General features: G+C 37.5%; 1 protein-coding gene across 1 annotated transcript in view; it reads right to left on the reverse strand.

The window, feature by feature from the left end:
- LOC134225193 (uncharacterized) overlaps positions 1–13,543 on the reverse strand; it is a 77,716-nt gene that overhangs the window by 18,230 nt on the left and 45,943 nt on the right. Inside the window, exon 6 of the mRNA XM_062705063.1 lies at positions 1,797–2,207. Coding sequence (XP_062561047.1) covers positions 1,797–2,207 — 411 coding nt within the window. The remainder of the gene's footprint in view (positions 1–1,796; positions 2,208–13,543) is intronic.

Consider the following 13,543-nt stretch of genomic DNA (forward strand, 5'->3'; position numbering starts at 1 on the left):
TCCTTCTTCCTTTTTCCTTCTTCCTTCTTCTTTTATCTTTCTTCCTTCTTCCATCTTCTTTCTTCCTTCTTCCTTCTTCCTTCTTCCTTCTTCCTTCTTCCTGCTTTCTTCTTCCTTCTTTCTTCTTCCTTCTTTCTTCCTCTTCTTCCTTCTTCCTTTTTCCTTTTTGCGTCTTCCTTCTTTATTCTTCCGTCTTTCTTCCTCCTTCTTCCTTCTTCCTTCTTCCTTTTTCCTTCTTCCTTTTTCTTTCTTCCGTCTTCCTTCTTTATTCTTCCGTCTTCCTTCTTCCTTCTTTCATCTTCCTTCTTCCTTCTTCCTTCTTCCTGCTTTCTTCTTCCTTATTTCTTCTTCCTTCCTTCTTCTTCTTCTTCCTTCTTTCTTCTTCCTTTTTCCTTCTTCCGTCTTCCTTCTTTATTCTTCCGGCTTTCTTCTTCCTTCTTCCTTCTTCCTTCTTCTTTTATCCTTCTTCCTTCTTCCTTCTTCACTCTTCCTTCTTACTTCTTCCTTCTCCCTTCTCCCGTCTTCCGTCTTCCTTCTTTCTTCTTCCTACTTTTTCTTCTTCCTCTTTCTTCTATCTTCTTCCTTCTTCTTTCTTCTTTTTTCCTTCTTCCTTCTTTCTTCTTTTCTCTTCCTTGTTCTTTCTTCCTTCTTTCTTCTTCCCTCTTCTTTCTTCCTTCTTCCCTCTTCCTTCTTCCTTCTTCCTTCTTCCTTCTTCCTTCTTCCGTCTTCTTTTATCCTTCTTCCTTCTTCCGTCTTCCTTCTTCCTTCTTCCTTCTTCCTTCTTCCTTCTTCCTTCTTCCTTCTTTCTTCTTTATTCTTCCTACTTCTTTTGTTTTTCTTTTTTCCTTCTTGATTCTTTCTTCTTCTATGGTTCTTTCTTCTTTCTCTTTCCTTCTTCTTCATTTATTCTTCATTCGGAGAATTTCAACTATTCGGCCAAACGGCATTCGGCCAGATGGCGTTCGGCCAAATGACCCTTTCGGCCAAATGGCATTCGGCCAAATGACCCTAAACCACTTCAAGTGATGAACGTATTGTTTTAATAAAAAATCACTCAAATAAAGAATTAAAAATCAGTAAATTTTAAGTTGTTTGTTATGAATATACAAATCGTAAGTTGAAAATTGGCATAATATGTTCCTGAAAGAGAAATCATATCTTTTCAAACATCCAGTTGAACGGGCTTCCGTTCAACTGCCACATATATATTGCTGTCTTCGATCAGCAGCCATAGTGGCAATTTTTGCTGATGCACTGCTGTGTCGGCTTTCGGTATGAAATGAACAACTTTCAGCCCGAGCGGAATTCTATAATTTTAATTGAAAATTCCAACAGAATGCGCATTGTCCATCTAGGCAGAGTGTATATCATTGTCCTTTATTCGTACTGCTTTTCAATAGAACTAGGAATAGCTAAATTGGGAAGTTTATCCCTGGGTTTCATTCATTCACGACTCCGTCCATCAGTTCCTCGTGTCCCGTTGTACCTCGAACCACGAACAGCAGAGTGCACTTTTGTTTGAGCTTCTTCCGGTTCAAATCCTAACCGGATTTCCACCGGCAATGGCAATATGCATTGCACACACTGTGAAGTGCTCAGTTGATTCGAAAATCTGAGCCGAACAAGACCGATAATTGAGTGGACCGAAAATGGGTGGAATTTAGCATGTTTTATAACGCTTTTCCCTTCACTATCTGTTTTATCGTTATTTGTTTGGAGCTTTGATAGACTTTAAGTATGTACATCGTAATCCTCCAACAGCATATAGGTAAATAATTGCCGAATGTTTTACTTACTTGTGGATAAACCGCTCGACACGCCATGATCGTCCTGACACCGCCCCCGCTGTCGCCAGCAAGTCCTCCCCTACTGCTACTGCTGCGTACTCCTGAACTGGCACTACCGCTACTGCTGCTGCTCATGGCACTAGAACTGCCGCTAACGATGTTACTTATACTAATGGCACCATTGCCGCTGCCGTTGCCTCCTATTACGATACTACTGCTACTGCTGCTGGGAGCCGTTATCAGACTCCACACGTCGCTGATATCACTGAAGTTCCGATTGGTCGTCGCCATGTCGTCCGGATCTTCCCCCCGGTAGACCACCGCCGATGCTAGCGGCCTCCGCGATATGCTGATCTGCTCGGCAATGTCCGCCGCGCAGCACGAATCCGGGTAGGTTCGATTCACCAGATTCGGAAAGTCCTTGGGAGGTGAAAAGATGAAGACAATCGGAATAAAAGAATTAGTGCAGGGGAACCCTCGCTAATTAATACGGATGAAATCGGTTTCCACTCGACGGATTTACCCCATTCTCTGTAAGAGGACTGAGTGGATTGGATAAGCTGGGAATATTTACTTTGGTTTTTACTTGCCTTTTCATCATCATCATCATTATCTCCATCAACGGCATTTCATCCGAAGCAAAGTGAAAGCACCTTAGGATGCAAAATTTAGTATTCCATTAGATTTACATTTTCTGTTTCCGCTGGGACAGAAAAGTGAAAACGATAATAAACGATTGCGTTCCAAAGATAATAGATCCTTTTCTGAATGGTTTAAACAGTAGGGTTGTTTTGCGAAGGATAAATCAAACAGAACATAGAAATTTATTCTAATAATATCCGAGTTTTCAAATTAAAAAATATATTCTTAACGCATTTTATTTTTTTTCTACTTTTAAGTAAAAATAACGACGAGTAATGTTAAATTTAAAATGAACCATGCCATGGCCAAAATATTAGCCTTGAATTATCAAAATAGAGGTATGTATTACACTTTAGTTCACTACTCACTATTGCGAGATAACAATGATTTTGCCTTTCTCGTATACTAAGTATACGTAAAGGCTATATGATCGCTCCAAAAACAAACTTTTCATAGAAGGCCCGGAGACCCATAGTGTTATATACCGATCGACTCAGCTCGACGAATTGAGGTGATGTCTGTGTGTGTATGTGTGTGTGTCTGTGCGCACCCACCCAAAAAATGTCACATTTTTTCAGGTACCTATCCTTAACCGATTTATTCGCAACGAGTTGCTATCGACGCAGACCACTCTCCCATTATTTCCTATTGAAAATTGGCCAGATCGGACTATGGGCTCAAGAGTAATGGCCAAAATACTATTTTTATAATGCACGAAAAAGGCACCATCACCGCTAGGTGGATTAATCTGGGTTTTTTTAAATAAGAAAAATATTTTCAGCTTTTAGTGGAATGTCTTTACTTGTCATTAGAGGAGTTCGTACAATTCTATTTAATTCTACAGTGTTTTTTTTATATCTTTATTAAGGAGACTTTCAGGCTCGTCTTCATATGTTTCGTATTTGACTCGAATGTTTTTTTTAATGAAATTTCATCGAATACATTTTGACCAATAGTTATACAAAAGTTTTAAGGGAAGTTTGAAGATGTAGATTTTTATACTTCATACAATGAGCGACAGTGGTCTCCAGTTAGCCTTGCGAACAAAGGCGTAGGATTGTCAATCCAGAGATGACTTTCAGCAAATTCTAGACAATTTTTTTTTGTTTTTTTGTCATGATAAATGATTTTGGATGATTGTAAAGAAAATATGGAAGTCCTATGTTGGTTGCATTTCTAATAAGAAGTTTCTCAAACAATTGGTTTCATTAAACAATCGGTTCAATTTAAAAATGTTCTGAAAGATTTTTTAAATGCCGTTATGCCACATCCAGTACTACCATTTTCAACAACTGATGTATCATCAAGGGTCGTTGTAATTCATTAATTCATTAGACCAGAAAAAAACATCCTTCAGTACGTCACTGTACATTATTAGCTCATATTTTTACTCTAACAGCATTCTCATTGGTATAGTCATTCGCTTGCCGCTTTCATTAAGCCATTTTTTCCCACGTTACCGGCGCCACCACCAGCATCATCACCGATGCTGAAATGCACGCCATGGGACAGCTATCAGAGATATGAATCGCTTTATTCCAAGGTATACCTACATACTTCCTATTCGTAGTTGGTTGGATCACATAATCCAGCAAGAGGCGAGAAAATTCAGTAGGAAATGAAAATGAGCTTCCAAGAAATTATAATCGCCTTCGGTGCTTATGTGACAACCATGAATACGCTCACTACTGAGAAGTCTTATTTTGTCTGTAAGTCATTAGGTCCAATTAGGATTTGTTTTATAGTAATAATAGGCGCATTGCGGATGATCTTTCGAAATAGGACATCATTTTTTTTTTCAAGTGACCTGTTTTTTTAGCCGTAACTGCCATGAAGCTGCTTTTTTAATTCAAATTGTAATATCGAATAAAAAAACAAAACAATATTTTAATCGATACAAAATGACAAAACGATACGATGTTTAGAATAGAACAGTAAGGTCGCCAGTTGTGTTTTAAGGTCGAAATATGTATCAGAAAGATGCAATCAAGTGGTGGAGGTAAATGGTCGTCTTATGTCAAGTAATGACATGCCATTAAGAGCTCTAATTATTTTTCTTCTCGATAAAAAATAGATGCTGCGTCCTTAAATTATAGTTGTAGAGGAGTTCAAACTCTGGAACAGTAATCCTACTAAGCTGAAAGCCGGGATTTAATTTTTTATTTCCAAGCAGGGATCGTATGCATGCATGTTGATGAGACGATGATAAATAATTACACTAGATTAAATTGCAATCATTACAAGAAAAAGGATTATGATAGCGTGCTGCCATCGTGGACGGGTAGTCTGCTCCTGGTTGCATGATAGGATTTGCACCAAATGTGAGAGCTTTGGCCAGTCGTGTGCCGCTCTTGGATGATACCGGCAGTGCATAAATACCAGCACGACTTAGCTATCTATAGATCAGTGAAAGCGATGTTATGGAGGTGCAAGCAACCTTCTTTCCATCGTTCCATGGTGAAGTAGATGGATATCAAAGATTTATGTTAACTGTAATTAATTTCGCGTTAAAAATAGTTCTGCTATAGGTTTAATTCGAAATGGAAAGAAGGTGTGCCATTTACGATGTTATCGATTTTTAATGGGGCTCATCATCATTGACTAATTCATTGCTCGTTTAATTATGGATTAAATTTTCCGCTGATTAGTTGACAGCGCTACATGGGGTTAAATGAAAAATATTAGACTTCCTACTTAAAAAAAAATTAGACTTTTATGCGAGAAAACTTTCAACGAATTACTTGCACGTAGTCCCGAACAACAAGTTCTTTATCTTCACTGATTATTACGTGAACAATTCAAGTATACACAGTTTTTCATTAAAATTTGTATTAATACATTCTAACTAAGTTTCCCTAGTAGTAAACCTCCTTTGGGTCCATAAGTAGAATTAAGCATTCCTCCACTTGGTTGTGGTGTGCTATATCAAGTTGTTCTGGTTCTCTATAAAAGACCCTCTTGTTAGGAATATCTTGTTTTAACTTTTGCTAAATGTAATGGTAATGTGTAGCTTTTGGTAATTTCGGTTGAGGAGCAGAAGACTTACGACTCGGGTTAGCGTGGTTTTGTTTTGGTTAGCTTGGTGACTGTGTGGGAAGATGGGTTGGTGTGGGACTGAAAAACCCAGGGAGACCCGTACACCTCCGTTGGGTGGCACTAATATGTTCGTCGGTATTCCGTAGCTTTATGGTCCTGTCAGCTGCTCATTAGTTCTTCCAATCCTGGCTGACAATCTTTTCGATCCGTGAAACGTCGGCTTTGGTGATCTATGGGTGTTTAGGTGGAAGGCTATCCGAGACCGTTAGGATTCTTTCGGATATTCCTTTAGGAGTTCTTTCGGAAATTTCTTTAGAAATTTCTTAGAAAATTCCTTGGAATAACATTTTTAGTTTTATAACGCTCTTGAAGACCATTATATACTCTACAAGAGTGTCTTAAATCCATTATAAAACCAAAATGTTACTGGGGGCCCGTATTGGCCTGAGTGAAGGAAAAAAAATCACATTGCTGCCATTTTGTCATTTTATGTCATATTGGCCTTGTTTTATTACTGTTCTGCTCGTGCGGATCACAGAATTCAGAATACATGTTGGGACTTGTGATGTGGTCCTCCTATCTGGAGGACCGATGGGTTTCTGGGTCAGATGCAGTAATTTTGAACACAACCTCCTTTTTTGGCGAAATAAGTTTTAGAAAATGTCGTTTATTTTGTCCCTATTTATACCATTCCGGTAGATTTGTATATAAGGATTATAGGGGCCATACACTAATTGCGTAAGCATTGTTTCTGGGTTTTCCCCCATGTAAGATTTTTCATTTATATGGAGCGTAAGAAATAGGCAGAGGCCACAACCCCCCCTTCCCCCATAAGTGCTTACGTAATTAGTGTACGACCCCATATCAAAACCAAAAATCATGGTGACATTTGTTTCTGAAATGGCCAACAACAGGTTTCTTTGAAGTGAACCTTTGGGAACCGGCTCCAAAATGGCCAGTTCTATATTATCGCTCCATACTAACAATATGGGTATCAATCTTCAGAATTCTGCAAGACAAGTAGGTTTATGACATCCGGAAATGATTCTAGGGACATTAGCCACCCTGGGGTCAGTTCCGACGCTACTATGACAATATGGGTGTCAAACTTCAGTATTTTGCAAGACAGGTAGGATCATATCTGGATGTCATAATCCAACTTGTTGTGCAAAATGCTGAAGTTTGATACCCATATTGCCATAATTTGTGACATTTCGAAAATTGGTCGATTTTTATGCTTTCTCAAGAGCGTCGGAACTGACCCCAGGGTAAAGGGTTGCAAAATTCTGAAGTTTGATACCCATATTGCTAATATGGAGCGAAAATATTGATCTGGTAATTTTGGGGCTGGTTCCCAAAGGGTCACTTCAAAGAAACTTGTTGTTGGCCATTTTTGGTACAGGTGTCACCATGATTTTTGGTTCTTCTTGGACTTATATCGCCAAAAAAGGAAGTTGTGGTCAAATTTACTGCATCTGGCCCAGTGACACACCGAAATAATAACTCCGGATAGGAGGACCACATCACAAGTCCCAACATGAATTTCGAATTCTGGGATCCGTACCAGCAGAACAGTAATAAAACCAGGCCAATACGACATAAAATGACGAAATGGCAGCAATTTGGTTTTTTTTTTCACTCAGGCCTTTCCTTTAGGAATTGCTGCATGATTTTGAAATTCCATTAGGAATTTCTCCGGATTTTGTTTTTAGGAATTTATTTGAAGATTTCTTAAGGAATTCTTTCGGAAAGTACACCAAATTTTTTTTTCGGAATTACTTTCAAAGTTCTGTTTCAAAATTCTGTTTCAAAATTCTGTTTCAAAATTCTTTGAAAGTTCTTTCGGAAATTTCTTTGAGAATTCTTTGGAATTTTTTTAATTCTTTTCCTTGAAAATTTCTTTAAATATTTATACCTTTAGGAATTCCACAGGAAGTTCGGTAAAAAAATTAATTCAAGAACTCTTATAGGATTTTTTTCGGACATTTAATGATTTTATCCGGAAATTCCTTTATGAATTCTTTCGGAATTTCAAAAGGAAGTTCCTAAGGAATTCTTTGAGCATCCGAGGGAATCTCTAATGGTTTTTCAAAGGAAATTATAAAGGAACTTCCTATGGAATTGGGTTGTTAAGGGGTAAATATATTTTTACATATTCTGAATTTGCATAAAAACTGAGCCAAACACCCATTTTTCAGAATTTTTTGAACCCCCGAACTATTTTTTATTTGCATTTTAAATTCATATGGGACTAAAAATTTGTTCTTATGCTGCATGAGCCAACTATCACTCTAAGAATGTTAGTGTCATTCTATCGATTGAAAAGGCTTATTGTTTGCTGTATAAAAATGTAAATAAAAGGTTTACAAACAAAATAAAAATATGTTGAAGATCAGAAAAGCATGCTCTTTATGTAACTATGAAAAACCTAATATTTTTCTTTGCTGAACAACCCAATTCCGAAAGAATCTTCCGAAGGAATTACGTAAGCAATTTCCGTTGGTTTATGTATGAATGACTTAATAAGTAGTGTTATATCAAAACTTCAAAAATATCTATGTTTTTAGATCCGTGAGGATATGATAAATGCATGTTATAATGTCAATAGTAACAATGAAAGTATAAAGTAACAATAAAAGAGGTCGTGTGATAACTACGAAACCTCACATTTAGTAATATTAATATTGTGATTTCTTTACAAATATAAATACTATATGAATACAATCAGAATAGGAAATCTAATATAAGTCGGAAAGCAAGCCAATCTCCAGTGGAATGTAGACACATTCAAGAAGACGAAGAAGTGAGATCATAAATACAAATTTTCAAATAATCATTTAGTTTATTGTGTCGATTTCTAATATTGGTTTTCAATTCCTCTGTTGCTCATATATGTAGTTTCATATTATAGACTGTTCAAGAAATTTTAAGCATACTAAAAAATAGTCGGCAAATTGAAATGCTTCCATGAAAATTTTGATGCATCCTATAAATAATGTCCATTTAGTAAACGTGATGTAATTTTGCGTTTGATTTAGAACATATTTAACTTTTATTTTGGGTCAGAAAAATTGGTTTGCACAAATTGACCATTTTTGGGGTGCCTTTTTTGAAAAATCACCTAGTGAAAAACGTAGAGTTATAAGATCAGTTGAATTTTTATTGAAAGTGTAAAGAAATGTTGGTCTTGTCGTTGAGAAGTGGTCGCAAATAGGTTAGAAATCCCCAAAAAAGTGCATCTAGGTAAATAATAATAAATAAATATCAGCGTGGCATAAAAGTAAAATTACTTTTGTGTTTGGATTTAATGTGGATATTAATGTGAAATTTGAAAAATACTACAAACTATGTTGTGCAAACACAATCGACTGAAAGAAACAATCCTTAAATATGACTTAAGCTTGGTATGCGCAGAACTATTTCACTTTAATATCGTTAATACATCCAAATGCTGGAACTTTTCTCTTAAATGAACCCATCAGATTTTGTACACGTCTTAACCAACATTTTCTGTTTTAAATCTTTCCCAACAAACAAATTAACTCATTTTATTGTCTCCCAGTCAATTATTTGACTTAATTAGAGACAACTTTGCAAAGAAACCATATTTTTTGACACGTTGACATATTACAGAAATTGAAAACGAAAAATGAAAAAAGTGCCGCGATGCAAACCGGCCTTAACAATGAGATGAGAGATCTGTCCGCAATTAGATTTCAGCACTTTTTTGATTTTTTACTAGTGCCTAATGTGGCCAACCCTGAAAATGCATATTTTCCAAAAAATGTCGACCAGTTTCAACAGAGCAGAGAGATAAAGATATATCTCTTGTTCGAGCTCCTGCCAACTGATTTACTTTTGGAGTTATGCGAGAAACTGGTCAAATTAGGAACATGGCCAAAACTGGTACAGTTACCCTATACTGTCAACATTCGCATAATTGTCTCATGTTATCTTAAATAAAAATTCGCAAACTCGCGTCAATTTGTCCCACTGAAAAATGAAGTTGTTGTTTAATGATAATTGAGACTGTTTAAATAAGTAGTGATTCGCTTTATGTCCTGAAAAAGTATTACCTACGCTCATAACATCTCAAAAATGTTTGTTAAATTACATGATTCAATCTATTCTAAAATTAGTGGGACAAATTGGCTCGAGTTTGGATTTTTTCATCAAAGGTAACATGGGACAACTATTATGCGTAGAACGGCAGTATAGTAGCTAGAAAACAGTTGGGTTTTGCGTAAAGTTGCCCCGAAATTAATTAAAGAATTGAAAATGTTGACGATAGTGTTATTAGCCAAAGAAAAAATCAGGAGGCGGAATGGTATCGACTTTTGAAAGTGATGTGATTTGATTTCATACACCTTTTAATCCATAAAATCGGCAAAATTCGATACTAGAAGAATGTAGACAAGATAATAAACTATATGCAGACAAAAAAAAAATAAAAATTTGAAATGGAGTTGGCTTTCAATTTCTGGAATAGTCTATATTACGTATTGTGTGGGATGGATCGAGAAATATCAAAAGAAAAAAAAAATGATTATAAAGTAAATATGTGAAATATGTGAGCAAATCATGACATACAATGTGTTTAACATTTTCTCAAATCTATGATAACCAGGGTTCCGACTTTTCGTTTCAATGAGACCAAAGCAAGCGATTTTCGGGAGAATCTTTTTTCGTTGTTCATGTTGAGGATCATCTTTCACCTATCAATCTTTTCTCTTGATTAAGCCTTGGAAGATGAACGAAAATTTTGCCTATTAGATGAAAATCGATTTTCGTTTCATCACATTTACCTCTCACTCACTTTTCGCGAAAATTATTGCAGAACAGTTACAAAACTGAATGGCCGTGCCGTGATTCGAACCCAGAATAGTTACCAATAATAGCCGTAGGGATGAGCTTACTCTAGCCACACCTCCAAGCTATCTGTATGAAAGCATTGAGTTATTTGTTCCACATCCGCTACTACCTGAGAGGTACAACCATTAGCATTGATGATAACACGAAAAGACTCGAATACGGAGCATGCTGTGCACCTGAGATTGAGTGAGCAGAACCCTGAGTGATAAAAAATTCCCTAATGGACATCAGGTTTCTACACACGAAAAGAGCTCTTGGATGATCTACAATCCTAGAAAAGATATGTTTTTCCAGATAAGAACGATACTATTTCGCTTGGGAGTACAAGTTTGTTCGTGTTTTGTGTTTGACGTAGAACGATCGCGCAATTATCGAAATGTTCGGTTCTGCTGTGTGGGAGAGTTGTTTGTTGTTGTTGTTTTCAAATTTGTTCTTGTGTTGTTTTGGACTTCGGACGATCGGAGATCGCGTCCGAACATGTTTTCTCTGAATAGTTCCAATGTGTACTATGAGAAACTTCAACTTTAAAAGACGTTTCAAAAGTACGCTCAAGCATCTACAAAAAGTCTCCAATAGCTTCCTAGAAACCTCGAGAATACAAGTTCAAAACAAGTTCACTACGATCCTTTCAAGCATCTTTCATGTTTTTCAAAAGTTCTACTGAAGTTCACAAGCAAAAATTGAAAAAAAAATTATGATACATAATCATTTTACCAAAGTTAATTCAAAAGATTGGGTTAAAATTGGCTTTTCATATTATAACTTATTTTTCTTCTTATTGGCATTACATCCCCACACTGGGACTGAGCCGCCTCGCAGCTTAGTGTTCATTAAGCACTTCCACAGTTATTAACTGCGAGGTTTCTAAGCCAAGTTACCATTTTTGCATTCGTATATCATGAGGCTAACACGATGATACTTTTATGCCCAGGGGAGTCGAGACAATTTCCAATCCGAAAACTGCCTAGACCGGCACCGGGAATCGAACCCAGCCACCCTCAGCATGGTCTTGCTTTGTAGCCGCGCGTCTTACCGCACGGCTAAGGAGGGCCCCTGATATTATTTTTCATTATATAAATAAATGCTATTTTAGAGGACTCTTAGAAGTGAAAAGTCTTCATAAAAGTCAAATCATCAAAATACTTTATATAAGATGCCAATACTTTCACAAAAAGCTGATGCATCTAACAGTTCGTGACAGCGATTGCCTGGAAGCAGATGACTTTACGTTTTTCCTTTGTGCAAGCCCCGTCACTGGTGCATTGATCCTTGTATGGACATTCATGCGGCTCGATGTTGCCGTCAATACTAACCTACTCACCTACCAACAGGAACATAAAGAGACACAATGGAAATAGGCTTTGACAATTAAATGTCCCTCCCAACACTCAGAAAAAAAATTAATCACTCAGAAATGAAGTTTTCCCAAGTTCTTTAGGAAGCTGGTTAAAAGGATCTACAACTTGGTGAAGGAACTTTCAGGTTCGTTCAACGACTTAAAAACTAGGCAGCATAGAATGCTATATACCACTTCAATTAGCTGATAAAGCGAAAACGAGCTTTTAATGGAACCTATGGTTCGATTCTCAGGTATGCGAGTAGCCATCGAGCAAGTAAGTGCAGTGAGTCAGGAAAGTAATAAAATATTTATCTTGTGTTCGGTGGCTCATGCGCATGTATTGCGCTTTGCTCCGGTCGAAACAAGCGCGATCTTGAATAGTTTGCAGTAGCCATCGAACGAATCAGTGCAGTGCGTGTTTTAGTCGTCGAGAAAATAATAAAATATCTATATTGTGTTCGGTGGCTCATGTGCATGTATTGCCCTTTACTCCAGTCGAAACAAGCGCGATCTTCAATAGTTTGCAGTAGCCATCAAGCAAGTGAGTACAGAGCGCTGTACTTTCGTTCGGTCGTCGAAAACGCAAGTCTCCTCAGTTTTCATATGCCATCGGACGTGCATGTTTTAACTTTTTACTCGACGCAAGACAGCGTATCAGTGTTATTTCCCAACTCATAGATCGCATCGCTTATATGAATCCAGATAAATTATCCTTTGTAATTAAAACGATATCCTATCCCTAGACAATCGTGGAGATGCAGAGGTATATCCGGTCTCTAGTAGCAACGAGAGTCGCACTAACAATTCTTCCCTTCCTATATGATCGTAGGGACGTGGCCGGCGCCGTTATTGACTTTAAATATTTGAGCTCCAGAAACGTGTACTACATTGAGAATGGGTAGCTTATCCCAAGCCCCATTTATTGTATTCTCTGTACAATTTCGCAAGTTCAGTCAATCACGGAGTAGCAACTATGAATTTTGCGGTCATAATGCTCATGCTTCTTCTCCTTCTTCTTCTTCTTATTGGCATTACATCCCCACACTGGGACAGAGCCGCCTCGCAGCTTAGTGTTCATTAAGCACTTCCACAGTTATTAACTGCGAGATTTCTAAGCCAGGTTACCATTTTTGCATTCGTTTATCATGACATGAGGCTAACACGATGATACTTTTATGCCCAGGGAAGTCGAGACAATTTCCAATCCGAAAATTTCCTAGACCGGCACCGGGAATCGAACCCAACCACCCTCAGCATGGTCTTGCTTTGTAGCCGCGCGTCTTACCGCACCGCTAAGGATGCTCATGCTCATGGGATGATGATCCTCAGGACTGCATCCTCCATCCTCTTCTACGTGATAGCATTACATCCCCCGCTGAAACATTGCCGTTCGACAGCTTGTGTTCAATGAGTTCTTATTACACAGTAAGATAGTAAGGTTTCTAAGTCATATTACCATTTTTACATTCGCATATCATGAGGCTAATACGATAACACTCCATGCCCAGGTAAGTTGAAAAAATGTCCTACCAGACTAGGAATCGAACCTCATTCAACATGATGTTGCCTTGTTGCCGCGTATATTGGCACCAGATCAAGCAAGATCTGTATCACACAAATCTTGAAAATGTTAATAAACCAACCAACGTGTATAATGAGGCTTTTCTATTCTGAAATCAATAGTGATTTGGAGAATATCAAATTTCTACATACCAAATCGGTAATCATGCGCATTGCATCTAAAGCCTGTTTGGACATTATGAATTTCTATTGGTTTTGTATTAAGCGTAATTGACCTGGAAGACCAAGGTTCTGAACTCCTGGGTGATTTGGAGAACCAATCCAATTTGGACATAAGTAGTAAATC

Source organism: Armigeres subalbatus, chromosome 3 (genome assembly GCF_024139115.2).
Source record: "Armigeres subalbatus isolate Guangzhou_Male chromosome 3, GZ_Asu_2, whole genome shotgun sequence".
Lineage (NCBI taxonomy): Eukaryota > Metazoa > Arthropoda > Insecta > Diptera > Culicidae > Armigeres > Armigeres subalbatus.